At 33.1% G+C, this 26218-nt stretch overlaps 5 protein-coding genes across 13 annotated transcripts in view; 3 read left to right on the top strand and 2 right to left on the bottom strand.

Annotated features, from left to right (window-relative positions):
- Window positions 1–417: 417 nt before the first annotated feature.
- LOC123685948 lies at window positions 418–8537 on the bottom strand. Of its 2 annotated transcripts, none has more exons than XM_045625842.1 (10): window positions 8322–8537; window positions 8001–8144; window positions 7365–7534; window positions 4837–5740; window positions 2975–4340; window positions 2637–2882; window positions 1979–2212; window positions 1861–1922; window positions 677–825; window positions 418–603 (listed from the first exon to the last, which is right to left on the bottom strand). In XM_045625842.1, exons 3-10 carry the CDS (start codon window positions 7469–7471, stop codon window positions 552–554), a joined length of 3120 nt encoding a protein of 1039 aa, XP_045481798.1. In that variant the 5' UTR covers window positions 7472–7534; window positions 8001–8144; window positions 8322–8537; the 3' UTR covers window positions 418–551. The 2 variants fall into 2 exon arrangements, with proteins under 2 accessions (XP_045481798.1, XP_045481797.1); XM_045625841.1 differs by having other exon boundaries at window positions 418–614; window positions 8322–8536.
- Window positions 8538–9644: 1107 nt separating this feature from the next.
- Window positions 9645–26218, bottom strand: part of LOC123686495 (RNA pseudouridylate synthase domain-containing protein 1-like) — a 17075-nt gene continuing 501 nt past the window's right edge. Inside the window, exons 1-6 of one of the 6 annotated variants that reach the window (XM_045626681.1) lie at window positions 23635–23719; window positions 23217–23422; window positions 10692–10890; window positions 10389–10632; window positions 10050–10320; window positions 9645–9971 (exon numbers count right to left, since the gene is read on the bottom strand). In XM_045626681.1, coding sequence (XP_045482637.1) covers window positions 9836–9971; window positions 10050–10320; window positions 10389–10632; window positions 10692–10838 — 798 coding nt within the window. In that variant the 5' untranslated portion in view covers window positions 10839–10890; window positions 23217–23422; window positions 23635–23719 and the 3' untranslated portion in view covers window positions 9645–9835. Of the gene's footprint in view, window positions 9972–10049; window positions 10321–10388; window positions 10633–10691; window positions 10891–11019; window positions 11145–22888; window positions 22991–23181; window positions 23423–23634; window positions 23720–24679; window positions 26027–26218 lie in introns of those variants that run through there. The other 5 variants (XM_045626680.1, XM_045626679.1, XM_045626682.1 and 2 more) reach the window with 5 other exon arrangements.
- LOC123686497 lies at window positions 11379–13390 on the top strand. Its single transcript, XM_045626685.1, has 2 exons — window positions 11379–11919; window positions 12292–13390. Exons 1-2 carry the CDS (start codon window positions 11756–11758, stop codon window positions 13304–13306), a joined length of 1179 nt encoding a protein of 392 aa, XP_045482641.1. The 5' UTR covers window positions 11379–11755; the 3' UTR covers window positions 13307–13390.
- LOC123686498 lies at window positions 14913–17321 on the top strand. Its single transcript, XM_045626686.1, has 3 exons — window positions 14913–15160; window positions 15251–15443; window positions 17092–17321. The coding sequence occupies exons 1-3, from the start codon at window positions 15027–15029 to the stop codon at window positions 17296–17298; spliced, it is 534 nt and encodes a 177-aa protein (XP_045482642.1). The 5' UTR covers window positions 14913–15026; the 3' UTR covers window positions 17299–17321.
- The window catches only part of LOC123686492, a 20071-nt gene continuing 11385 nt past the window's right edge, over window positions 17533–26218 (top strand). Inside the window, exon 1 of one of the 3 annotated variants that reach the window (XM_045626667.1) lies at window positions 17533–17645. In XM_045626667.1, the coding sequence (XP_045482623.1) occupies window positions 17574–17645 (72 nt within the window). In that variant the 5' untranslated portion in view covers window positions 17533–17573. Of the gene's footprint in view, window positions 17646–19709; window positions 20019–26218 lie in introns of those variants that run through there. The other 2 variants (XM_045626666.1, XM_045626665.1) reach the window with 2 other exon arrangements.

The raw sequence follows: 26218 nt of genomic DNA, 5'->3' as shown, positions 1-26218 counted from the left end.
ATCAAGTGGTTGTACTCACCCCAATTAAGGGGTTGAAGTTACAGGGATGAAAAAAGCGGAAAAGTTGTTCCCCCTCGAATCAGAAATTGACAGGTCCGAGCGATTTTCCACATTTTCATTTTAAATCCGGAAAATCGATGTGTTAAGGTTTCGTTGGACCACCCTCTATATGCAGATTCAGTTCAATCAAAAGGTTTACTATATCATAGAATTATTATCCCAATATTTCAAATTTAATCTTGAACTGAAAGAGCTATGAAAAAAAAAACTGAAGAATAGGCCTCTGAAATCTTGATACTGAATTTTGAATCACCCTGTATATTTACATATTATATTATATACATGTTTTTATCATGGTACATCAGTCATTTGAGGATGATTGGTCGAATAATAAAATTTAAAATAAAAAGGCGAACATTTCTCGCAAAATTATATTTTGTCGGATTTATAATATGATTTATAATTGAGTGGATTATATGCCGTTTGATGTACAGCTATGCCTTGGAATACGTCTTCCACCAAAACCAGGTACGTAGTATTTATTATCAGGACTAACTGAATATCCATTGATGCTCAATAGGTCTGGAACTGGATTCAGCATTCCTGTATAATGACTGATGAAAATTTTATTTGAATTTTTTTTCTAGTCTGAATGGAAAATGAAATGTTGGCTCACCTTTCAATATTCGAATTATCAACATTCGATTCGAATAAGGGATGAAGCTTTGGTCTTGTCATATTGTATCTTTTCAGGCTGGTCTTCGTTTGTTTTGGACGAATATCGGTGATTTCCATTGCTCTCAAGGCAGCAATCGGATCTGATACCTAAAAAAATCATTTTCCTAATATTCTCGATTATTATTTCCTCTTTTAAAGCTAAGAAAAAACAATTAATTATGGAATCACCTTCGACCCTTGGAATTTAAGGTTTGCGCATGCGTTCATTCATCTGAGAAAGCTAAATTTTGCAAGAGATAAACTTTGGCCCAAACAGAATACCTATACCAAATTTCATTAAAATCGGTTGAAAATTGTAAAAGTTAAGGCTGTTATAAGGATGTGTGGACACACAGATCGACATACAGGCATACAGACACAAAACCAATGTGTTTCTGGATGGTCTGAAACTTATTTTCAAAGTGGGAATTCTACATTATTCCAATACAAATAACGTTTTTAAAAATTCCAAAAACCTAGGAAATATACAGGGTGATTCTAACTAATCATAATTTTGTGCTGAAAATTTGCATATTGGGGTGAAAACTGAACGGGGATTCTTATGAAAAAAATGGTGACGATTAGGACTCACATTTTGGCAGAAAAAGCTGTTTTCGAAAAATTTTTTTCTTTTTCGATTCTACAAATACGTAGTATTATGAAACTGTTTGCGTTTTGGACCAAAAATGTACAGGGTGTTTATAAGAAGATCATGAACTTGGACAACTCAAATTCATCAAAACTCAAGATTGTCAAATTTACCCAATGTATGGCATATTACCGAAATTGTCGTCAAAAGAGCTATCTAATGATGCAATAATATACTGGGTGGGCCATTTGAAATAAGGAATTAGTAGTGTGTTTCCGGTTTAACCGAAAATTGTAGAGATCTGAAAATATTTTAAGGAGAAAAACCATTGTCTCAAACCCCAATATGCAAATTTTCAGCTCAAAATTATAATTAGTTTTCCATAAACGTTTAATAGGCCATCCCGGTGAATCACCCTGTATGTGGACTAGGAAAATTGAACGATTTTATAATAATACGCCAAGTCAAAAACCAAAACAGGGAGCATTTCGAGGTGAGTTTAATTTTGTTTTCTTGAACGCTTCCAACCAAAATAATTATCTATTTATTCTTACTCTTTGATTATCTGGATCTCTCATGTTATTAATTCCTGGTAATTTCCGAAATCTTCCATTATCTGTGAAAATTGAATGTGGTTGTTGAATATAATTAATTTCCAATATGCATACTTACTTTCATTGTAATATGAAGTTCCGTTGTCAAAATTATTAAAATGTTTGTGACCCATGTGAGGAAATCTAGAATCATCATTACAAATACCAGTATTTTCTCTATTTTTCCCTGATTCTCCAATACTATTGAAAGGAAAACAGTTAGTCCTATGTGAAGATGGAAATCTTATTTTCATTTCCAGATCAGAAGCTAATGTGGCATTGTTCGTCCCACTCAAGATTATGGACCATTCTCCTGAAAAACAAACAAATATAAGGCAAAATCAATAAAAACAAAGCATTATCAAAATGGAACACAATACACAAGCTATATGATAAATAATATTGATTTTCAATTCCTAGTAATTTCTTTAAAGAATGCTATTAGAGAGTTTCATACAGTTTTTAGATTCTGCTTTATGAGATGCTGTTTATTACCTGTATAAAGAATGGTTTTCTTTACATAATAATGACATAATGATAGTTTTATTGGTATATACTCTATCGAAAGCATAAATTTACTTCAGTGAATTATTTCATTGCTAAATAAAAATAATTCTTTTATGTAATTTTAGAAATTTGAGCCAGAAATGACAATTATTTCAGTTGAGTTTTTATTATGTTATTCCTAACAATTTCAAATGTCAGGTGAAAGAATTAAAGCAAATTCAGTTGCTCACCTGGTGTAGGGTTTCCATTTGATGAGTTTCTATACCTTGGTCGTCGACTTGAATGTCCATATCTTTTAGGTATAGGAGGAGGCAGTATTATTTCTTTATAAAAATCGTTTTTTTCTTTAGGGGCATTCCTTTCAAAATCATATTCTCCCCTATTCCTCCTCCAATCTTCAGAAGAAAAATTGAATTCTTCCCCTCTATCTAGGTGTCTATCTTTCATTTCAACCTTAGGAGCCAATGGCTTTCTTCCTAAACGATTTATTTCAAATGAGATTGTGACCACGTGTGCAATGGAATAATCTAGGTGCAATCTAGGTGGTGATTAAAGAAAAAACGAATACCTTCATTTGAAGCTTGATTTAGAGACTCTTCTTTCTCCAGAGGTAAATAAAATTGTACCCAGTCATCAGTAAGTGTCTGGGTATCTTTAGAATCTTTGGATGTTGTTACTGCATCAAATTTATTATCGAAAATACCTGTTGGAGGCACTTGATTGGTCTCGACGTTATTGGCATTGATTTCACATTCTGAGACCTGCACCCAACTTTCATTAGTGCTTTTCACTTGAGATAAAAAATGTTCGTTGTCTGTATTCGATGTTTGTTGATTCACTTTTTCTGTTTTGGTTTGGGTTTCTTCTTTGTGTTCGTCTTTCGAATTCGATGTTTTTGCACCAGCTGATGCTTCTCGTTGGTTATGCAACGATTGAATCAAAATATCTGTTATTAGTTGATCTAAGTTTGGATCTACTTTAAAAACGTCACTGAAATCTAAGAATGTGGCCTTTTTCATCAGAAGAGGGCTAAGAGACCTTGGTGTCATCTTTTGGTTCCGTAAAACAGGTATTCTGGATTTTGTTCTGGTTGTGATTCTATTATGTTTTTCTCCTATATCTACACATTCCATGATTTCCAGTATTTCTATCCTTCGATTGCTATTTCTGAATTCTGCCTTATGGTAAATTCTTTTTGGTCCTCCTTCGTATAGATAATCGTTTTCACTTTTGTAGCGATGGTAATGACGTTCATTGTCATGCTTTCCTGTCGATTTCGATTTTTTGGACGTACGATGTGTGTTATCCTGAGAACTCCTTTTAGATTTTTTAGAACTGTTTTTTTCTTCGTGTTCTTGATTTCTTGTTTCCTTCTGGGTTTTTCTGAACGACTCAATGCTAGGTAGAAAAGGCTTACGAAATCTAGCTTTACTCCTTACGTATTTGGATTTCGAATCATGTCCAGATGTTTCTTTAGAATTCACAAAGTCATTGTCTTTGAACTGGCCTACTTTTTCTTGTCGATTTTTTTGTCGTTTTAAAATTTTTTCTTTCAATTTCTCTGGTAAATAGTCGGATACAGATTTTGTGGTTTCAGCTTCAGTTTTCATTGGAATGAAAAAAACGTCAGGTGGTTTAGAGTTGATCAACTTTTTTTGACCTCTCACTGGTATAGGTGGTAAATCTCCACGCACTGGTTTGTCGTCATATTTTCTTAGGCTTACTCTACTAGAGGATGTCTCCTCTAAACTATCTGCTAAGCTTGCAACGTCAGAATGATCCTCGATATCCCCCAACGAGGATTTACTCGATATCACAGAAATTCTAGAGAAATTATGTCCATCAGCTTGAAGCCTTGCATCGTTCAACAATTTCAAAGAGTCATTTGCTCGTTCAATGTTGGAATTTGCGTTAAAACCAGATATTTTCCGCACCTGTACAACATTCTTAGTGAATTTTTTTTTAATTTATGAAGTGAGCACAGAACAAGATGGTACAAAATTCTTGCGACATGATTTTCATTTTATTTTACGTCAATAGTGGGTATATACAGCGATTCTAATAATATGAATCCGTGCAAAACATCGATTTTTCTTTTCATGTGAAATATCGACTTGTGACTAAGCGTTTTCCCTATACAATTAATTTTCCTTTGAACGAGGCCTGAAAGATTTGGGTGGGATATTTTAACAAAAGAATACAATTTTCAACCCCTACGTTTAGGTCGTCTGGTTATGTGAAAGCGTTTTTGAGTTTGAATAAAATTGCGGTTTGAACAAGATGGGAAAGATAATGAAATGCATAATTCCTTACAAAAATGTGATTTATCCCAGAATCTTTGCACCACCCTGATTGTCCATGCGCGAAATACAACTTAAGTTATCTTTGATTAGTGGTTATTCCAAAACGATTGCCTTTTTTGACACCTACATGAACAGAGCTACCAGTTTGGTCTTGTATGTCGTTTCCATTGGTGCAACTTTTTTGGACATCTTTCATTACTTCACTCACTATCAAATCTAAAGTTTTCTGACTGAGAGTGACGTTGGAGATCACATTAAGATTCGTTGTTGATGTTGTTTGTGTCGATGTTTCTTGTTTTACATAGTTTAAACTGGTGTCTACTGAAAAATTCCTGTTTTCGTCTACGATTCTTTGGTCCATATTTTGATGATGGTTCTCCAACCTTCCATTTTTGTATAGAATAGATTCCTGAGTAGTTAGATGCGTATCGTTGCTCGAATAAGTCGAAGCAAAGTTTGATCTATCGTTGGAGTATGCAGAATCCGATTGACCGGGATAGGTACTTTTGGTATCTGAAGATCTAAGGGAAGACATGGGGATGGTATCTTTGTGTTTAGTGCTTTGGACCTGATAGCTTATTCCGTGGTTTTCTATTTTTCTCTTTGGCGACATGCTGGCTAAATGTACAGGACTCTTTTTGTGGGTTTCGTAAAGTTGATGAACTGGCGAAACTTTCTTTGAACCTATATGTTTAGGAGATGTTTTGTACTCGTATCCTATAAGTGATCTTCTACTATACGATTTTGACATGTTATGTTCAGGAGATCCTTGCAGGGAATTCAAAGATGGCGTTGAGAGTTTGCCGCAATAATGTTGCCACTCCTGGAATGACGAGCTACCAAGTGTTTTTGGATTGTTCATCAGTCTCCTAAGCAATGTTGATTTCCTCATCATGGCAGCTGTGTCCTTCTTTTTTTGTTGTAAGTTGATCTCGCTGCCACTATGTGAATCGTACGAGAATTCCCCAAATTTTGAGTCACTGCTTGGGTCTGCATCACTTTCTTGAGACCTCGCTCTCGCCAGTTTGTATCTTGACAGAAAAATTAAAGTACATAGAAAAAGAGCGAAATAATAAAAGTTATTATTATTAGGATTCATGTGATTGAGTGCATAGAATAGATTCAAAAGTTTTTCAACTCATCAAACTGAAAAATTTTGAACACTGCTGATTAGTACAATCTCTATTAAAATTGTCAATAAGACATAAGATTGAAAAATGCTAAGTTAGGGGGATGTCAAGTGAAAGAAATGTATGGATTTTCTAAAAATATACTCGTTTCAGTCATCTATACCTACAGACCTATTCCCAAAGGAATAATTTCTTCAACTGGATATTTCGAGCTATACAGGGTGATTCACTGGGATGGCTATTAGACGTTTATGGAGAACTAATAGTAATTTTGAGCTGAAAATTTGCATATTGGGTTTCGAGACAATGATCATTCTCCCTAAAATATTTTCAGATCTCTACAACTTCTGGTTATACCGGAAACAGACTACTACTGCCTTATTTCCAATGGCACACCCAGTATATTATTGCATCATTAAATAGACGACAATTTTGGCAATATGCCATACCTTGGATAAAAGCTCAATGGTTCATGAGTTAATGGGATTCTTATGAAAAAAATTGTGGCGATGAGGACTCACATTTTTTTTTAATTTTCGGCAGAAAAAGCTTTTTTCGAAGAATTTTTTCAATTATTATTATAAGACTATAATACCCACTATTTTTTAAAGACTGAAATAAACAACATAAAGGTTCTAATTTGAAAATCTTAAGTTTTGATGGATTTGAGTTGTCCAAGTTGATGATCTTCTTATGAACACCCTGTAAATTTCTGGTCCAAACCGCAAACGGTCTTATGATACTACGTATTTGAAGGATCGAAGAAGAAAAAATTTTTTTTCAAAAAAAGCTTTTTCTTCCGAAAAATCCAAAAAAATTTGAGTCCTCATCACCACTATTTTTTTCATAGGAATCTCATTAACTCATGAACAGTTGAGTTTTCACCCAAGGTATGGATATTGCCGAAATTGTCGTAAAAAAGCTATCTAATGATGTAATAATATACTGGGTGTGCCATTTGAAATAAGGAAGTAGTAGTCTGTTTCCGGTATAACCGGAAGTTGTAGAGATCTGAAAATATTTAAGGGAGAAAAATCATTTCCTCAAAACCCAATATGCAAATTTTCAGCTCAAACTTATGATTAGTTTTCCATCAACTTCTAGTAGGCCACCCCGGTGAATCACCCTGTATTTTGCATTTTATTGTTGAAATAATATTCACATGTATGGTAGTCTCATCTATTTATGTTTTCAATTAGAAGATTTCTGGAGAACATAAACCGAAGGTAATTTAGGAGGTACTCAACTGGCATGTATGAAAGTGAAGACATTACTTCTTCTAGGGCTTGTTGCTTTTGAATCAATGAAAACTTGTAGGTCACGCAATCTCTGACTGACCTTTCCTCGTGAGTCAAGGGGAATTCCACTTTTTATTCAAGAAAGAATTAATACTTATATACAAGGGGTAAAAAAGTTCTATTTTCATTCTCAAAAACTGGGAATACCTTAATTTGATTTCATTCTATAGTTTTAACATTTTAAATACCTATATCTTATGAACATTATAAAATGTGAAATAACTTACTTTCTCATCACTGTTTCTGGTGCACTGAGACGTCTTCTTAAAAGAATTGGGGAAGAATTATCGCTTCCAGACTTCGAGCTGTTGTTTTTCTTCATTCTAGGATCCATTATTCTCAGCTTATATTAAAAGTAATGTCAAAATGGGAATCTTGAGAGAAATATTCGATTTTCCTGTAAGAAACACTCAAATCTATTTCGTAGAAAATTCATTCAAATAAAACTGCGATATCCGGGTTCCAATAAATGAAATAAAATAGGTATTACTGAAGTTGGTAAATAATAACAAATTATTGCGAAGGAGTTAAATGCCGAAGAATGAAGATTAAAAAGGAAAATCTGTCCAAATTTCTTCTATGATAAAATGGAAATATTATTGCAAAATAAGAATGACACAAATTGAATAATTTTCAGGTGAATTTCCATAATTTTCATCAAAAAAAAATTATTTTGAACGGAATAAACACTAACTGAAATCGTGATGAAATCTACGTGAAAAAATGTTTGTATTTGTATGGTGAGTATTGAAACTCATACAGATTGATTTTCCATTTCCAGATTAATTAATAAACAACATCACTCGATTAAATATTGACTAATAATCAATAAAATTACGAACAGTTATTTCTTAATCACTCACCTTATTCAATACAGGGATAGAGTCAAATGTGCAAAAAAATTTGTAGGATCGGTGAAAATATGGAACCTAGAATAACACAGCATAAGGACCTGCATTAGACTGAAACTTCACTAGACTCCAAAACGGTTCCTGTTGTAGGCATGTCTGGAAAAAGTACATGTGCGGATGTCAGATTGGGAAAATCGAAATTAAATTATCAACTTTTAAGACGCGCAAATATTTTAATTCACCTCGATTGTTGTTTTAAATCCGGATTTTATTATGTAAATATTATTAGCGATGGATTAAAAGGCTAAAATTGGAAATGTTATATATACCTACCTTGTGGGGTAAAGAAACGATATTGCGTGTGATGAATATTTCGTAGGCTTCGCCAATTTTGTTTGTCGATACTTCCCAAGTCTGGATAATCTAGGTCAACAATTCATATTTTATTTGATGTCAATGTTCAGCCCATTTTTCGACGTCCTGTCACTGTCCTCTTCTACATCGTCAATAATCATTTCCATGTTTTGAAATTCTTGCTCAACAATCTAACTCACTCAAAACATTGCAAACACAGAAAATTAACAATAAACAAAAATAAAAATTGCCAACATCTATAAAATTTACAAAGCAGTATACTTAACAATTATATATTGCTGATTCACTCATTCTGAATTACTTATTTTTTTTTTTTGAATAAATTTCAACAAGCTCGTTATCTAACAGATGTGTTCGAGCTTCTTTTAATGAGAGAAAAAATGTAAAATCTAACGAATAAACTAGTCTGTATAGAATAATTTTTTTTTTTATAAAATGAAAAGTGGAAATAAAATAACCAAAATTGAATTTTCAAAATGGATTTCCATCAAATGAAAAGACCGATATAATTTTTATGTGTCAGAGATATTTGATCTTTATTAGACGAAAATTCATATTTGATTGATCGAAACTGAAAAGGCTCTATTCCCTCAAGATTTATTAAATACAGTAATTGTTTTGTCAACTACATGTTCACTTCATCAGGCGAGTATGGTTACATCAGTTTACTTAAATAAAAAGAAGGCTTTTCTTTATTTAGATAAATTGATGTGAATGGTGGTAATCATAATTACCTGATGAAGTCAATGTGTTGTTGACGAAACAAATGATGTGTTCAATAAATTTTGCTGATATTCATTGAGGAATTACGGAAAATGTGACAGCCACTCATTTTGATAATTATATTTGATTTAACATATTGTGTTATGTTACTCGTATTATTTTCAAAATAATTATTTAATCAATTCATTAATGAACAAGATATGTTTGAAATTATTTTCCAATTATATTTAGGCACTATTGAACCTGGAGGATGTAATTGAGATTCAGGAAAGGCAAATAAATGAATACTTTATTGAACAAAACTATAGCAAACCAGAAAATTTGCAATTTTGATACTAAACTTGTAAGTTTTCAACATTTCTGGAACCAAGTGTCATAAGTGTGCCATATCTGTCAGAAATATAAATTCTCAGAGCAGAATGTAAAATTTTTTACTAATATTTCATTGAATTATCTAATTAATTTTAATATATTTTTCATTATGGAACAGTGAAAACTATGATGAAGTCAAACAATATTTCATTCAACATAAATGGATCAAAGTGAGGGAAACACATATTAATTATGAAAATATTTTATTTCAGATAACAATTTCTTCTTTGAAGAAAAATTATTTCTTTCCTTCATATGCAAAATATTTACGTCATCTTCAGATTATTAAAAATAAACTATCGAGAATGATGAAACATTACAAAACAATCTAGTGAACAAAAACACAAGAACATGAGATGAAACATTCAATGTAGGAACTAATTAACTTTGAATTTGTTAAATATATCACAGTTAAATTCATTGATTACTTTAATTGGGATCCAGTCTTTATCATGTAAGAAGGGGTCTTCAGTTTGGACATCAAAATCCTCGATAGAATTAGGAATCACCAATCTGTAATTGAAAAATTCATAAGATTGCAATTGTACATAGAGTGTCTATTTTGATTCAAGTACTGTGAATTTTCCTCACCTCAATGAATGCAGATACATTCGGCTAGGTTCTACATCCTTTTTATTGCTGTAGGTAAAATCACCAACTATGGTATGTCCTAAATGAGTACAGTGAGCCCTTATTTGATGCCTTCTACCAGTTATCGGTAGTATCAGAATTTTAGTAGCAGGGTAATTCTTAAAAGAACCCTTTTCCAAAACAATGATTACCGATCTTGATTGTTTTGGTTTGGTATAGAATTTTTTATCACAGCACATCTTTTGAACCTCAGGGTTTCTCTTGTCTTCTCCTATGAAATCAATTTTTCCAATGAGCAGTGTATTATGATATCATATATAATCTTTTTTGGGAACAAACCTATCGGAGTATTGACTTCAATAGTATCAACAGAAAATAATCCTCTTACAATAGCTATGTAATATTTTTGTGTCAGCTTTTTGTTGAATGCTTCGGCAACTTCTTTACATGCTTTCTTGTTCAAAGGAATACAGATCACTCCACTTGTTGAGAAATCTAAGCGATGTACAAAGTGGAACTGATGATGTAAGGTTTTGCTCACCAATTCAGGATACATGTTCCTGAGATAAGTTTGTAGAGTTATCTAAAAAATTATAACAATTAAATATTTCGATATTCTAGTCACCAACTTATCAAGCATACCTCATCATCTTCATTGCTATTTATCTTCAAATCGAAGCTTTTGTCAACAGCTATAAAATTCTTTGTCAATTTCAAAATTTTAGATTGTTTACTGGGACTCCACCATTCTTTTATTAACCAAAAAATGTAAGTTGTACTACCTATCATTTTGAGTCAAAAGCGGTTGTTGAAATGAAGTAGTCTGAAAGTTATTGCGAAGCTGGAAGATAATATTAAGGAATAAGTTTGGAGAAAACGATCTTGGTTAAATGATTTCTTAATCGCTTGATATTATTTATGAAACCACACAATATAAAAAGACTCTTTCATAAAACAGGATATTCATTACCTGTAAATCATAATATTGGAGATAGACAATTCATTTCAAAGGAATGTATTCTGATACATTTTTGAAATTTGAATCTGAAACCTAACATATAAATAGTCTGACAGGAACATAGACTTATAATAACATTATAATTATTTTATGTCTATGGATCAGAGACAAGAACTGGATGCTTGTGCTGCCACCTATTATAATATAGTCCCATTAAATTTGAATTTTGTTAACGAAATTGTTAGATAGAAAGCATCATTTTTTTGCTACTCATTTAAAATATAAATATTGATTAGATAGTCAACTACCAAAAACGAAAAGAATACATTAGGCGATTTTTCTGATGAATCAAAAAACCAAAGCCTTTGATAATATTTGTATTTGTGGACTTTTTTTGTTTCGGTTCAATTAATTCACTGAATAATAAATTAAATATATGCATTTGATTTGAATGTTTCCTAAGGAGGTGTAACCTGATATCAAAATAATGATCTCAATAGATTTAAGGAACATAACTTGTCTAAAAGGACATATTGAATTGAGCTTTGTAGGAAAATTAGCACCTTTTTCCTAACTATTAGCAAATACAAGAAGATGAACGGTACCTAAATATCGAACACAATCTTGTTAAGGAAAACCGTTGAACAGTTTGAAAGTATAAAATTGATTAACACCTAAAATCAAATATTTACTTTGGGACAGAAAAATCGATCAATTTCATTCATCCTTTGGAATTCATCAATACAAGATGTGGTCTTTCACTATTCTCGTATTTACGGTTTTTGTTTATGTTGTTTTTTCGAAAAGTTTACCTGATAGAAATAATTCAACTGTACAAATCTCTGAATATGCAAAAGTCGCTCATTGGGGATCTGCAAGAAGTAGTCAAGGGCAAAAACCTTGGACTCAGCGGTGAGTAAATATAGTTAAAATTTCATTCAATTAAAATTGTATAATTTTTATTGAAATTTATTCATTGCCATGAGGGACTTCATTCGATATTTGAAAATACTAATAAACAGAATGGTGGATGCGCTTCTTTTAAGATTTCATGTCTATAATGATCAGAATGGTGGATGCGCTTGTTTTAAGTTTCCCAATTTTATAAAAAGTAATGCCCTTCTGGCATTATATATACCGAAAACCTTTTCCTTAGTATACTCAACAATTTACTAAAGTTTTGTGGTAATTAGATTCAATCATATAGTAATGAATGAAGGACAAACACACATATCACATAAAGGAGAGCAAACGAACCTAAACTTAATACAATATTTTTTGCAGATCTGAGGGAAGCATCTCGTACGGTCAAAACTTGAAGAACCACCGATCATATGACACTTCTTTGATTCCTGCTGTGGGAGAAGTACAAGAACGATTCAATCCAAAGCCATACTTCGTATATGGAACGTCTGAGAACCAAAATGATGTGTCAAGTGAAATAGTCAAAGGTCCTGCATCCACCAACTACAATTCACCTGTTTATTTACCAACAGTGCCACCTAGTGCAGCTCTACCAGTTCCTGTGCTTCCTACCGTAGAACCAAAACCTCATGAAGATCCTTATACTTCACCCTATAGCTCTTACAACCCTCCATCAAAGGAGAGTGAGGCAGAAGAGAGTTATAATCCTAGTCACAACCAGATGGATATATCTCATGATGAGGATTCTTATGGAACCAACCAAGAAGAGGTAGAGGATGATTTCCCACCACGAGCAAACTCTATGAAGAATAATGCAGCAGCAGAAGAAGACATGAAATACCAATCTGATGATGATTACTCACACAATTCCTATTTTCCTGTGTCTGATGATTCCCATAGTGTTTCTGATCATCACGTCAAATCCAATGGAATGAAAGAAGTAATTTTAGATCACCCACCTCCTGGTTATGAAGAGAAAGAACCACCAATGGCTCCTCCACCTTCTGAACACTTTCCTCACTACTTATACGAAGACGAACATCATGATCACCATGTATATCATGAAGTGGAAAAACCAAAAGAACAAAAACGTGTTAGCAAACCTCAATACAGTTATTATTATATTGGTAGAAAATTATGGTACATTCCTTTGTATTTTAGTGTGTACTTCATTATTTATGTGACTTTCTTGATTTTGAAATCAATAGCTAGGCATAAAATCCAATTCAAACATGATTTTGTGGATCACCATTCAAGAGAATCAAGACAGCTGAGTGACTCAACCATTATTAGTGAAGATTTGAATGATGTACATCGAAATGTAGCTGTAGCGTTGGAAAATGGCAAAAAGAAATTTCCACTTGTAGTTATGTAATATTTATTGTCTAGGATTATGCAATCATTAAAAATTCTCTAAATTAAGTTAAGTGTTTTATTTTTTCCATGTGGAGATGAAAGGTGTATATGGCAGGGACTAACTAACTAAAGAACAAACGATAAGGTTATTTCTAATTGAAGAAGAATTTGTGGTTAAAAAATGTCTAAACATGACAACTCCCAAACTAACAAAAAAACTTTGAAACTCAAATCAACTTTTATTTTTATGTTAATTTAAAAACTGCATATTAAATCGAGATGAAAATTTGCATTTTGGTGTAGAACGACAATTCAAAATTATAGACAATTCAAGCAGAATATCGAAAAAAAGCAGGAGCCTTGGATCGCTTGTTCATTCATGCGCTGATATACCTGTATTCAGTTCCGTGATCTCCAGCGGTGCAATTGGCGCATGAAGAAACGAGCGCTCAAAAGTTGGCCACTTCTCAGCTTTAATGATCTTTTTAAACCACCTCTCTCTAAAATATATACAGGGTGTCTCATTCAAAAGTGTCCAAACTCAACAACGAATCTGAAATTGTGAAAACACTTAAACAGGTCGATTTTTTATGACAGGGGGACATGATCTGGGATACAAAGCTTGTTTCTACTAACAACCCCCTAAAAAGGGTTGCAACCCCATCAGGAGTTTGAATAGGGAAAGTGGGTATGTTTGTAGCACAAATGTATGCATGGATTCAAATTTGTATGCACCTGCAGTTTGTGTTCTATAAAGTGAATATTCACAAAGTACAGGGTAGTTTTTATGGAATTATGATACCGATAAAATTAAATGAAACAGAAATGTTCTAGTTTTTGAAATTTATATTGAAAGAAAAATAGCCTTAGCACAGTCATTATTCTGTAAATGAATTTTCAACATCTCCTTTCTCTCCACCAACGTATAATGTGTAATTTTTATTGAGAACTGTGTGACACCCTGTATTACATAAGCATAAGATATAAACTATGGGGATTCAAGTCTGGGATATCTGGCCAGAAGTCTGATTATTTATTGAGATGAAAAAATTTAAGATCCATAATTCCGAAAAAATTGGTAATAAGTATTTTTGAATTTCATTTTTTGCTTTTTGGCCTTTAAAATCGATAGATCCATGTAGTTTCAATAAAAATTCCATGGGAATAGAACTTTCTGTTTGTAATCGAAGCATACAATCTTTTCAAGATTTTGATCTGACTGGATATAGCTATAAAATATGCAATTTTTTTCTCCATTTTTGATCGCAAAATTATGTATGAATGTTTGTAATAGGGACGGCAACCTCTGTTATCAGATCAAGTAGTTAGTGCAAGAATAACGAGTTTCATTCAATATGCTAATTGCGCGCAAGATCTATAGAGAATTACGAAATTCATTGAGAGCCTTTGAGGCATCTTTGTGGGAAAAATTCCATTCAGACATTCTCAACCCATTAAAACAGCATCGTTACACAATTTCAGGAAAATGAGGACAGATTAATACTTCAGTTCCCGTTTCTCAATTATCGAATTTTTTGTCTTCAATTTTCAATATGTATTCATTCAATAAGCAGAAAATCTCTATTGTTTATCGATGCAATTATAACAAATATCCGTTAACAGTAACTAACCGATTTTATTAGCATGTCTAAGGAAATCTTCCTTCGGTAATATCAGATCAGATAATTACACATAAGTGAAAAAAGTTTGAAGGAGTTGGTACCAAGAAAATTTTTGTGATGTACTGTGCAGGTTTGAGTTTTTTGAGTGTCTGTTTTTTGTTGATCGATGGGTTTGTTTCTGTGCCTACAACTACGGTTACATCTATCGCAACAACTGATTCAACAGCCCTCAAAACTGTTCCAAAATCGAGGTAAGAAAATTATTAAATTAATCGTAATGATGTTCAAATTGTTTTTCTAAGAATTTATATAAATATCATTTATAAAACAATATTTTAAAGGTACGAAAGAGGATTAGAAGATTACGATGAAGTTATAAACAGACAAAGAAGGGGAATGATGGAAGAAATTCACTATGACGATCATCATGATGAACATGAGAAAGAACAAAAGGCTATACAGGGTGACCCATGGGCCGGTTACTACGATTTTCTCATCAACGAAGGCTCATTCAAATTCTGGGCAGTTTTCCAGGTAATTTATAAGTTCAAAGAATCTATATCGAAACCGATTTTAATAATATATTGAAGTATTTTTATATCCACTAACGTTTCTCAAAAATGATGATTGCAATTCGAAATAATGAAGCCATTATTTAATTGAGAAAAAAAAAAGTATTGATAGAGGATAATTTGTGAGGCCTTCTATCAAAACTATCATTACAAATTTTGCTTTACAAGTAACAGGCCAATTGAAAAGTCACTGTGTACCATAGTAAAATACTTTTTTTTTGGCAAAATTCGATTTTATTATTCAACATAGTTTCGGCGATTACTTCTTCACTGGCGCTAAATTTCTTTCCAGCGAGCATTCTTTTAAGGTCTGAGAACAGGGAAAAGTCGCTGGGGGCCAGATCTGGTGAATACGGTGGATGCAGAAGAAATTCGAAGCCCAATTCATGCAATTTTGCCATTGTTTTCATTGATTTGTGACACGGCGCATTGTCTTGATGAAACAGCACCTTTTTTTCTTCCAATGGGGCCGTTTTTTAACGATTCCATCCTTTAAACGATCCAATAACGTTATATAATAATCGCTGTTGATGGTCTGGCATTTTGGAGGTAATCAATGAATATTATACCTTGCGCATCCCAGAAAACTGATGCCATAACCTTGCCGGCTGACTGTTGTTTTTCCTCGCTTTGTATTCGGTTCATCGTGTGCAGTCCACTCAGCTGACTGTCGATTGTACTGCGGAGTGAAATGATGGAGCCATGTTTCATTCATTGTCACATATCGACGCAAAAATTCAGGTTTATTGGACTTAAACAGCTTCAAACACTGCTCAGAATCATTAACACGTTGTTGCTTTTGATCGATTGTAAGCTCGCGCGGCACCCATTTTGCACACAGCTTTTTCATGTACAAGTATTCGTGAATGATATGTTGTACACGTTCAGATGATAACTTCACAATGTCTGCTATCTCGATAAACTTCACTTTACGGTCCTTCAAAATTATTTTTTTTTTCGTTGGTGACAGCATCTTTTGGGCGTCCACTGCGTTCGCCATTTTCGGTGCTCATTTCACCACGATTAAACTCAGCATACCAATCAATGATGGTTGATTTTCCTGGTGCATCAGACCCCTGAAACTCTTCATCAAGTTAAGATTTTGCTTCAACTGTATTTTTTCCTTTCAAAAAGCAATATTTCATCAGCTCACGAAATTCTTTTTTCCCATCCTTTTTTCAAATAACAAAAGTAGCTACACTCACAACGCAATATATCACAAATTGATGGTCGGACTACTGTCAAATTTTGACTTGTATCGTTTGAAGGTTAGTACTAACCAAAAATCATATGGATTTAATACTAGCACCGCCATCTGTGCATCAAACCGGGGAGTTTTCAATTGGCCTTATATGTTTGGAATTTCAACAAAAAATAATTTGATTTCGAAATCAAACAATTCAGTGTTTTGTGAATGAACTCATGTTGATTTTTGAATTATTTTCAACATTTTTACTTGAATTACTGTACCTATACCACGAAAATAGCATGCTCGATTCCTGATGATTCGTAGAACGAATTCTCCTAGTGATTTTCCGTTCATCGAAGCGAAAATGTTCCCATGTTCAATTTATTCAACGCTTAAATGGTTTCATTAAACTTTGTTTCAGCTCGTTACCGCTCTCATTTTGGTCTACGCCAGCTTTGCCGCAGTCTATTATGCAAAATTCAATGTGATAGCACCAGATTACAACGACGATTATGATTTACTTGGAAGATCTTATGAACAGCCTTCAACCTCTTCGCTCTGGTCTGGACTGTCCGTTCAAACTTTCCAAAGAATATTGGATGCCATCTCTTCGAAAAAATACTCATAGACGAATAAAATTTTTCACAACAAAAATTGAGATTTTAATTTTTTTTTTTTTCAGTTGACTTAGCCAATACTCCACAATAATATATGCAACCTTTAATTGGAAAAAACCATTGATCTTAAAGATTTGGAAAAGTAGTTCAAAAATATCTTTTTCCGAGCGGTAGGTTGAAATATTTACGTTACAATCAATAACATTCATAATTATTCAAATGCAAATTGTCATCTCGCTCTTTATTCATACTATATGGTTGAGGAGTATTAATAACATAAATATTAATGAAGCTAATATCGATATCGTTTGTTGAAGTGAATGAAAATCCTACTGTGTGTTGTATTAGAAAAAAAAAGGTATGAAAGGTAGGAGAATGTAGACAATGGTAGAATGTTGAAGATGAAATATGCGACAGAAGCTTGTATGCAGTGCTGTGGTAAAACGATGGCAATGAACTCTCTGAAGCCACTTCCTCTATAGTCTTAGCCTTATAGTCGACCTTTTTAGTAGTTGTTCTCTTCAAAGCAGGCTTCCAACTTCTCAATAATGCATGTTTAGCATGCGAATCGACAGGCTCTTTCACATATTTTCTCCTCATCGAAATTTTCACCATTACCCACTACCTCTGACTCTGACTACTCTCACGCATATAAAGGAGGAAAACTTTTATAGTGGTCTGAAAAAACCCACAACTCAATGAATTGTAGTCGACTCAAATTTAAATAGTATAAATAGAGTAAGTAATGTGAAAAATTATTGATTTATGAGAATATTTATGATTATTAATCCCACACCATTTTTTGAGATGAGTTTTATGGATATAGAATTGTACAGGGTGTCCCAAATTCGATACTCACTGAAAGCATCTCCAGAGTACTATAGGACTATAAGAAAAAATCTCCCGATCTCTTTTTTCGAAATAATAAGTTATCAGAAAACAAATCGTGGAAATCTTGATTCGTTCTCGAATTACAGGGCGTCTCTGAAAAATTACCGTTTCAAATATTTCGCTATATCCTGGTTTCTGTTCGAGATATTGAAAAAATTCTAAAACGTTTTTTTCAGTAATTTTTAGGGTTTATATGATACTTATAACATATCACAGAAATAAATTATCCTTCTAGAGATATAAAGGAGAGTTGGTGTTTCTTAAATGGGACACCCTATATTTTTCAAAGCAGTTTTGATTGGGACACCTTATATATAAATAATTTTCATTTATTTCTGGATTTAATTAATTTCGTGTCCATTGTATAATTGTAATCAAGTCATTTATAGGGTGTCCCATTTAATTAGAAATTATTTATCGTTCTAGATACATACAGGAGAGTTGGTGTTTTTTAAATGAGACAACCTATATATGACTTGATAAGAATTGAACAATGGGTACATAATGAATTCAATCTCGAAATAAATAAAAAATATTTATATATGAGGTGTCCTACCAATGAAAAATATAAGGTGTCCCATTTAAGAGACACCAAGTCTCCTCTTTATATCTGTGGAACGATAATTAATTTCTAGGATCTGTTATGATTATCAAATAAACCTTAAATTAACTGAAAAAAACCTTTAAAATTTTTCGAATAATTCGAAACTAAGGTATAGCAAAATATTCGAAATAATCATTTTTCAGAAACGCCCTGTAGCTCGAAAACGAATCAAGATATCTATGATCTGCTTTCTGACATCCTATTATTTCGAAAAAAGAGATTGGGAGGCTCTGACATTTTTTCTCCAAGTCTTATAGTTCTCGAGATGCTTTCAGTGAGCATCGAATTTGGGACACCCTGTAGGTTCTTTAGGTTGAGCATGTGTAAATTAGAACTTTTTCAGTATCATTAACCTAAGAGCTACATTTTCTTGTCTGAAAATACACAGGGTGTGCCAAAAAAGTGTAAATGACCAAGTTATTTTTTTTGGAACACCCTGTTTTATAGAGTTTTTTCAAAGACCCTCCTATTGATAAAAAATCGAGATATCTCAAAAACGAACAATTTTAAGCATTTGAAACTTTGACCAAACTGAAAATTCAATAAAAACAGGGTGTTCCATAAAAAAAAAGGTTGATCATTCACACTTTTTGGTGCACCCTGTGTATTCACAAACAATTTGAGAATGCAGCTTAATTGAGTCTGATGAGACTGTATCACAAAAAAAAATTGAAAATTTCAGGACTTAATCATAATACCGCGTCGCGTCAATGTTGGAACACCCTGTATAATTTTTTTTTTCATACGTATTGGAGTAATCTACGACATAAGTGTCAATAATAAACAATGGTGTAGAGTTAACATTCAGTGTTTCCGATGATTGAACGGAATAAAAAAAATCAATAAAAAAAGATAAACCAAAATTGAGATCATTGGTAATAACTGAAATCTGTTGCGGCCGTATCGGACGAGATTGTGAGAGAGAAGAGGCACTATTTCGAATGGAGACGATGGGTCTTAACCCGATCCATCAGCATTCTCAGTGCAGCTCTGCAAGAGCAAGACCATAGCGGTTTCGGCAGTTCTTGCGTAGAGTCCAAATACGTGAACGTCGCGGTACTTCTTCTTCACATTTTACGATCTTCAATAACATCGTGCACTTCTATATGATGAAAACAAGGTGACATGGAAACTTATTGTGCTCCAAATGTTAAAAATCAGAAATTTAGACACTCTCCTTCCTCCATCGGAGGGTACTATAATGTCCCTCACCCAAGGAACTATCGCCAATATGGGGTAAGTACCAAAACATTACTTCTGGAAGATGAAAATATTATTTTGTCATTTTCATTCCTCTTTAAAATGGTCGAAGAACGAAGCAAAACTACAACAAAGATCGAATTTAGTTTTTAAAATAATATCAGGCAAATCAATTCATATTTTTGGGGAAAAGAATTAAAATAAAATAAGACGAACAAAACCAAGTTCTTCATTGAATTTTGTCTAGGTTTTTTTGTAATTTCAATATTATAGGAACCGATTACCATTCATGCTTCTTCAAAACTGTGAAGCAATAACCGAAACAATAATTAGTTCCACTTGAGACAACTGTTCATACCAGGTCAAAATATTAGGTAATGACAAAAATTATTCGTTGTAACCTGGTTGGTTGCTTTGACAGTATGTCCATCGTCTTTTCAAGCCCATGAAATGAAAATTTAGGTAAACAATAACAAGAAGTAGAACACCATAACCAAGATTTCAAGAGAATTGTATCTCGTCTAGATGAACTTGACATCACAATAACTTACAACTCATATTTATAAACCTATAAACAGTCATGTGGTGTCCTAGAGCACAATAGGTTCATAAATGAACGAGCGGTTTTTTTTTTCGTGTTCCAATACTTTGAATTTTTAAAACTTGAGAGAAAAAGAGGTTTGATAACGAAGTTTGAACCAAATTACTCGAAATGATTTTAACACTTGTATCTCAAAAATAATGCATTTGCCAACTCATGTTATAGGACTTTTTTCTTGAAATTATCCGAGAAATCTGTCATTTTCATTTGTACCTCCCATTTAGGATCACCTTGTAGATATAGTCAATTCACAACTGATGTCTTCACAAATAAATTGCAATTTGAATGAAACACAATAAATTTTACAATACAGTCAGGGCAATTTTTCGATGCGAATTACTCAGTTCAGTTCTTTGATAACTACAAATTGAAATTTTGTGACGAGAATGATACAAAAACCCGAAAACAACAAGTGTAGACCGATGACGAATGCAAAAATCACAAATGCAAATAAGGGGCGATGCCGAGAAAGCGGATAGATAAAGGAAAATAAATAAAAAACCTCAATACGAGCTCGTAGTGCAATAAAAGTACTCATCTTGAAAGCGATAATAAACTCATAAACCATAAAGGGGTCCGATTTTTTAATGACGTGTCGATTTCAAAGGAAAGTAAATTGATTATTATTGGTTCATTTTATGTAGAAATTTTCGTTCTTCTTCTTTGCGAGATTCCTGAAATTTTATATTTGGGAGTAATTATCCCCAGTACCCTCCCCATTTCTACGCCCTTGCCACAAAAATAAATTTTTGTCCATCGGTTGACTTTTCAAATATGATAAAGCCACAGTTTGGAAATTTCTTATCATGTTAAATTTTATAACAGTCGTAAGGAGGGTAGATTATGACGCAATCAATAGGTTAATACCCTCTATTGAAATCAATAATCTATAGGCACACTCCCATAAATTCATCACAATATGTCCACAAATTATTAGGTATCGTTTTTGAGGTATCGAATCTAACAGACAAGATTTTGGAATGTTCTGTTCAATTTTAATGTGTTTAACTCATGTCTCAAGGTTCTACGTTCATCATTAACAAGTTTGTAGTTCCTCAGATACAGATTGTTGCGGGAATTAGTATGAATCTGTGGAATTTCGATAAGATCGTGAGATTTCAAAGCTTTATAACAATTAAATAGCATCTTTCTTCAAGCATACATAAGTAGGTGATTCATTGTGAACGAAAAAAAATAATGATTAAAAAAAGGAAAAATACCAACGGTGGGAAAATTCCCTAGACATTGATTGAATAAGCTTATATTCGCAATTTATTCGAAACATACTATTATCTAATATTTCTTGTAGTCTTTTACGAAGAATTTACAATTATACTGAACTACAGAGGCAATGTAATTGAAGATCAGAATTATCTATATGTACGGGCTGTCCCAAATTCGATGCTCACTGAAAGCATCTCTGGAACTATAAAACTTCAATTATACAATGGACATAAAATGATAAAACCCGAAATAAATGGAAAATATTCATCTATGAAGTGTCTCATCATCGAAAACAAATCAAGATATCTATGATCTCCTTTCTGATATTTTATGATTTCGAAAAAAGATATCGGAGATCCTTGAAGATTTTTAGTTCTCGAGATGCTTTCAGTGAGCATCGATTTTGGGACACCCTGTACATTGATTCCGTTTGCAAGAGAGATCATCATGTTCATTTTTTTTTTGTAACCGTAGACCACCAAGATGAAAACACAGCGAGCAATGTAGCCACATAAAAAATTATATTGAATTCTGCGGTATCGAAGTATTCCATTCACTTAATTATATGTTTCATACATCGAGTGAAACTTGTTTATCCGTTATTTTATCTTCTTCGACAAGTTTTTTATGAAAAAAAAACCAAGTTTGGAATAGAAGATTTTCATCTAAAGACACATCGTTTCTGTGTGAATAACCTACAACCCATTTGATGCTTCAAGCTCAAGGAATTGTTTGAAATTATTATAGGCACGAATTGCACGAAAATAAATTCACAAATCAATTTTTAATGAGTTAGCTATGACTATAAAAAATTCTAACCTCTAATGAAAAATTTCGAAAACCAAAACTGATCCTCATCTTTTGGCCAACTTATAAAAACAATCCAAAAGGTTTTGGTTGACGATTATTATAGTTTATATTATCTGAAGCATTTTCCTCATTTTGAGCATCTTCCAAAGGATATCAAAAGTTCCTTAGAAGGTAGAATAATATAGAGTGAGGAGTTTCATTTTCAGAATTGTTCGTATTTTCGATATAGATAGATGATACAGAAGGAGTAATGATGATTTTGAGCTTTTACCTGAATTAAAGTCTTCGGTACACTAAACAAATCGAATTAATATCAAATTTTATAATGGCTTTTTCACTAATTTAGTTGAAATATGCACAGGTGTAACTTCTAGACAATTATTATTTAATTATTTTCTGTGAACTTTTCCCAAAATATAAAATCAAAGACTCTATGATCATTATATAAAAACCTAATCAAATCAGGGGATGTAGAGGAAGTTTTGAAGTTATTATAATACATATTTGGGCTGAAATTTATTCATTGCGGAATTAAAAAAATCAAAAACATAAACAAAAACTCACCAGGAAAAAGGAATCAATCATGCATATTGGGTTACCTTGAGATTAACGAAAGATTGCATTCAGTTTGCAGATGAGTTTAATATAGGTCACTTCATAAATCAATTGATCTGTATCAAATAACCTAGATAATCCATCAAATGCACTAATCAGACTTATTTTCCATTTCCACAGACGATTGGGTAGTCGTCATCTGGCATGAAGTAGCTGTTAGACCAGAAAGGCAATTCGTTGACACAGTTGTCTGAAAACCGTTTTACACCTATTAATAATTGTCCTGTAATAAACGTTTAATTCAATTAATAATTTTTGTACCAGATTACAGTAGGCAGCTGATCAGTAAATCATCTCGATCATTACTATAAAATGCTGAACTGCAGAAGCATATGCCACATGCAACCTCTATCTCGAAGCCGTTAGTGATACACTTTCAGCCTATCGGTTTTTATATCTTACCTAACGTATATATTTATCGTAAACTTAATCTTAACAGAATCAATTTTCACCCTTCAAATCAGGAATTATATTAATTATACCGAATACAACGCTAAGAACGGAATTTTCTGGAACTACTAAAATGACCAACCGCGCAAGCGTGAAACCTGTTATTTGAGAAATATCTTGGCTTTGGATCATGCGCGGTAGAGGGCACCGTTAAACTTCTAGGCAACAGCGCATAAAATATATTTTGTCTAATTTTTAACAATTTGGCCACTTTAGTATTGAAAAAGCTTGAGGGAAATATGCAAATTGGAAAGTTAGGTAGGATAATTGGAGGATTTTTGAGTGTTTACGAAATTGTTCTATAGTTAATGATGTAATTCTAAATTGAGGTTAGTCATCTATGATCAGTTTCCTATTGGGATGCTGAAAAATTGAAAATATTCAATTTTGTTTTTCAACATAATATAAAATATACTTACAATAATAGGTCAAATTTAATTCTCTTTATATCAACATGTGGAGATGATAATTCATTTGACATATAAATATTCTGAGAAGTCTTGACATTTGACATGCAACAAAAAACAAACTATTCTGTAATTAAAGTACTAAAATCTCACGTTCATGTTTCTGAAATCAAGTCATTGAACTTGAAACAAGAAAAAACATAATCTGATCGTTAAAAATATTTTATTCTGATATTATTGCAAATAGAAACAAAGGTTCAGCAAGCATGAGCTTCAGTTGTCCGTTTGACCTAGGGCAAATATGCTTAGAGAACCGGTCGCTTTTAAAGACGATGGCGAGAGGATTCTGGGAGTAAAAACCTTGCAAGGTCGGCTCTTCATCTCACATCGACTAAATAAAAAGATTGACTTTATTAGAGTGATTAGCTTTGCATATTGATATCAAAACCTGTGAATGAATGGGCAGTTCTTTTACAGATTTTCAACAGTTTTAGTAAAATATTCACTAGAAAAATCATTTTCTCGAGTTGCTTACCTTGAAGGAACTAAAAACTTTTCATTGAGCTTTCATTTAGATAAAAAAATAAAAGTACTAGAAACGAAACTTTATTCGGAAAAGAACAATTCAAATAACTTCAACATTATTAAAAACTACAAGAACATAACATTCGAAATCAAACAACGAAATACAAAGAACAATTGAACAACGGCAAAGAACAATTAACAGAACAATTCAAACAACTTGAAACAACGTGAAACAAAACGAACTAAAAAAACAAAACAGGCAAAAACGAAGAACACTTGAACAATGGCTTCTGCAGAAGAACACTAATCAGAAGAATCATCATCGGTATCTTCTTCTGAAGCACGTCGTTTGTTCCATCTCAAATTGAAGTTCATAGATTTCCACCAAGCTTTGGCGGACATTTTGCCTTTTCCAGGCTTCTTCTTGAGTTTCTTCTTTTCAAGAACTCCACAACGAGTACGAATTGCTACGTTTCCAGGGTCACTTTGTGGTCCAGCGATTTTTTGTTGAGAAGTCGATGGTTCTGATGAGCCTGACGGAATTTGAGAGCTGGGCTTAACTTTCATCTTTTGGTATTCCCTGATATGTACAAGGGAACATGCAAGTTCTGGAACTTCTTCTGAAGCTTCGACTGGATCTTTCGATTCTTCTGAATCGATTGGATCATTTTGAGATGCAGCTTCACCTTCAGCAATTCCAAAATTCATGAGGCTTGTTGCATGGCACAACATTTTGACAGAATCGTCATCGACCTCTTCAGAAGCATATCTCATATTCAAAGGACGAGCAACACGTCTCAAAGAAGAAGTATGCAAATATTGATCAGGAGCCAAGGCATCAGAGAAGTCAGCTTCCATGGTACCCAAGATCATCTCGCACTCAGATGATGTAATATCTGTATCTAATTTCAAAGAATCGGTCTGTTCTTCTTCTCTAGACAGCCCAGGAATAGGCAAAGAAATATCAGAAGGCCTTTCTGATGGGACCACAAGTTCAGTCCTGGCTTCAGCAGCTTGAAGATGAGAAAAAACTTGCCCGAATCTTTTCTTGGGAAGAAAAACTCTGAATCTGAAATAGTCGTCCATTTCTTCATCAGAACTGGATTCAACAGATTGAAGCGAGACAGTTTCAACATTTTGAGCATTTCCTTGTGCGAAAAATTCATTGCTATACATCGTTTCGAATTCATATTCACGGACAGAATGACCCGACGAGACAGTATTAGTGAAAATGCAAGAAAATTCATCGTTCAAAGTTGACTGACTCTGAGTGCCACTTGCCGACGGCTCAGCAATGACGTCAGAGGCGGCCAGTTCAGATGAATGAACATTTTCAGCCACTAATTCTTCAACACTATCTGATTCCTCAGTTACAGGGATTTCTTCTTCTGATGTACTGGAATCATCTGAAACTTTTTCAAATTCATGTTTAACGTTATAAATGGATATTAGGCCCTTCCGTGAAATTGATTGAACGATCAATCCATTCTATGTACCTACCCAATGCATAGACATTAATTTATGTACCTATTCACATTTAGTAGAAATAGAAACACCCTTATTAAATATCATTTCGTTTGGATTATCAAAAAAAAAAACGTTTC

The sequence above is a fragment of the Harmonia axyridis genome, chromosome X (genome assembly GCF_914767665.1).
Source record: "Harmonia axyridis chromosome X, icHarAxyr1.1, whole genome shotgun sequence".
NCBI classification, from domain to species: domain Eukaryota; kingdom Metazoa; phylum Arthropoda; class Insecta; order Coleoptera; family Coccinellidae; genus Harmonia; species Harmonia axyridis.
The sequence above is the reverse complement of the archived record's forward strand: the minus strand, read 5'-3'. Positions and strand labels throughout refer to the sequence as shown.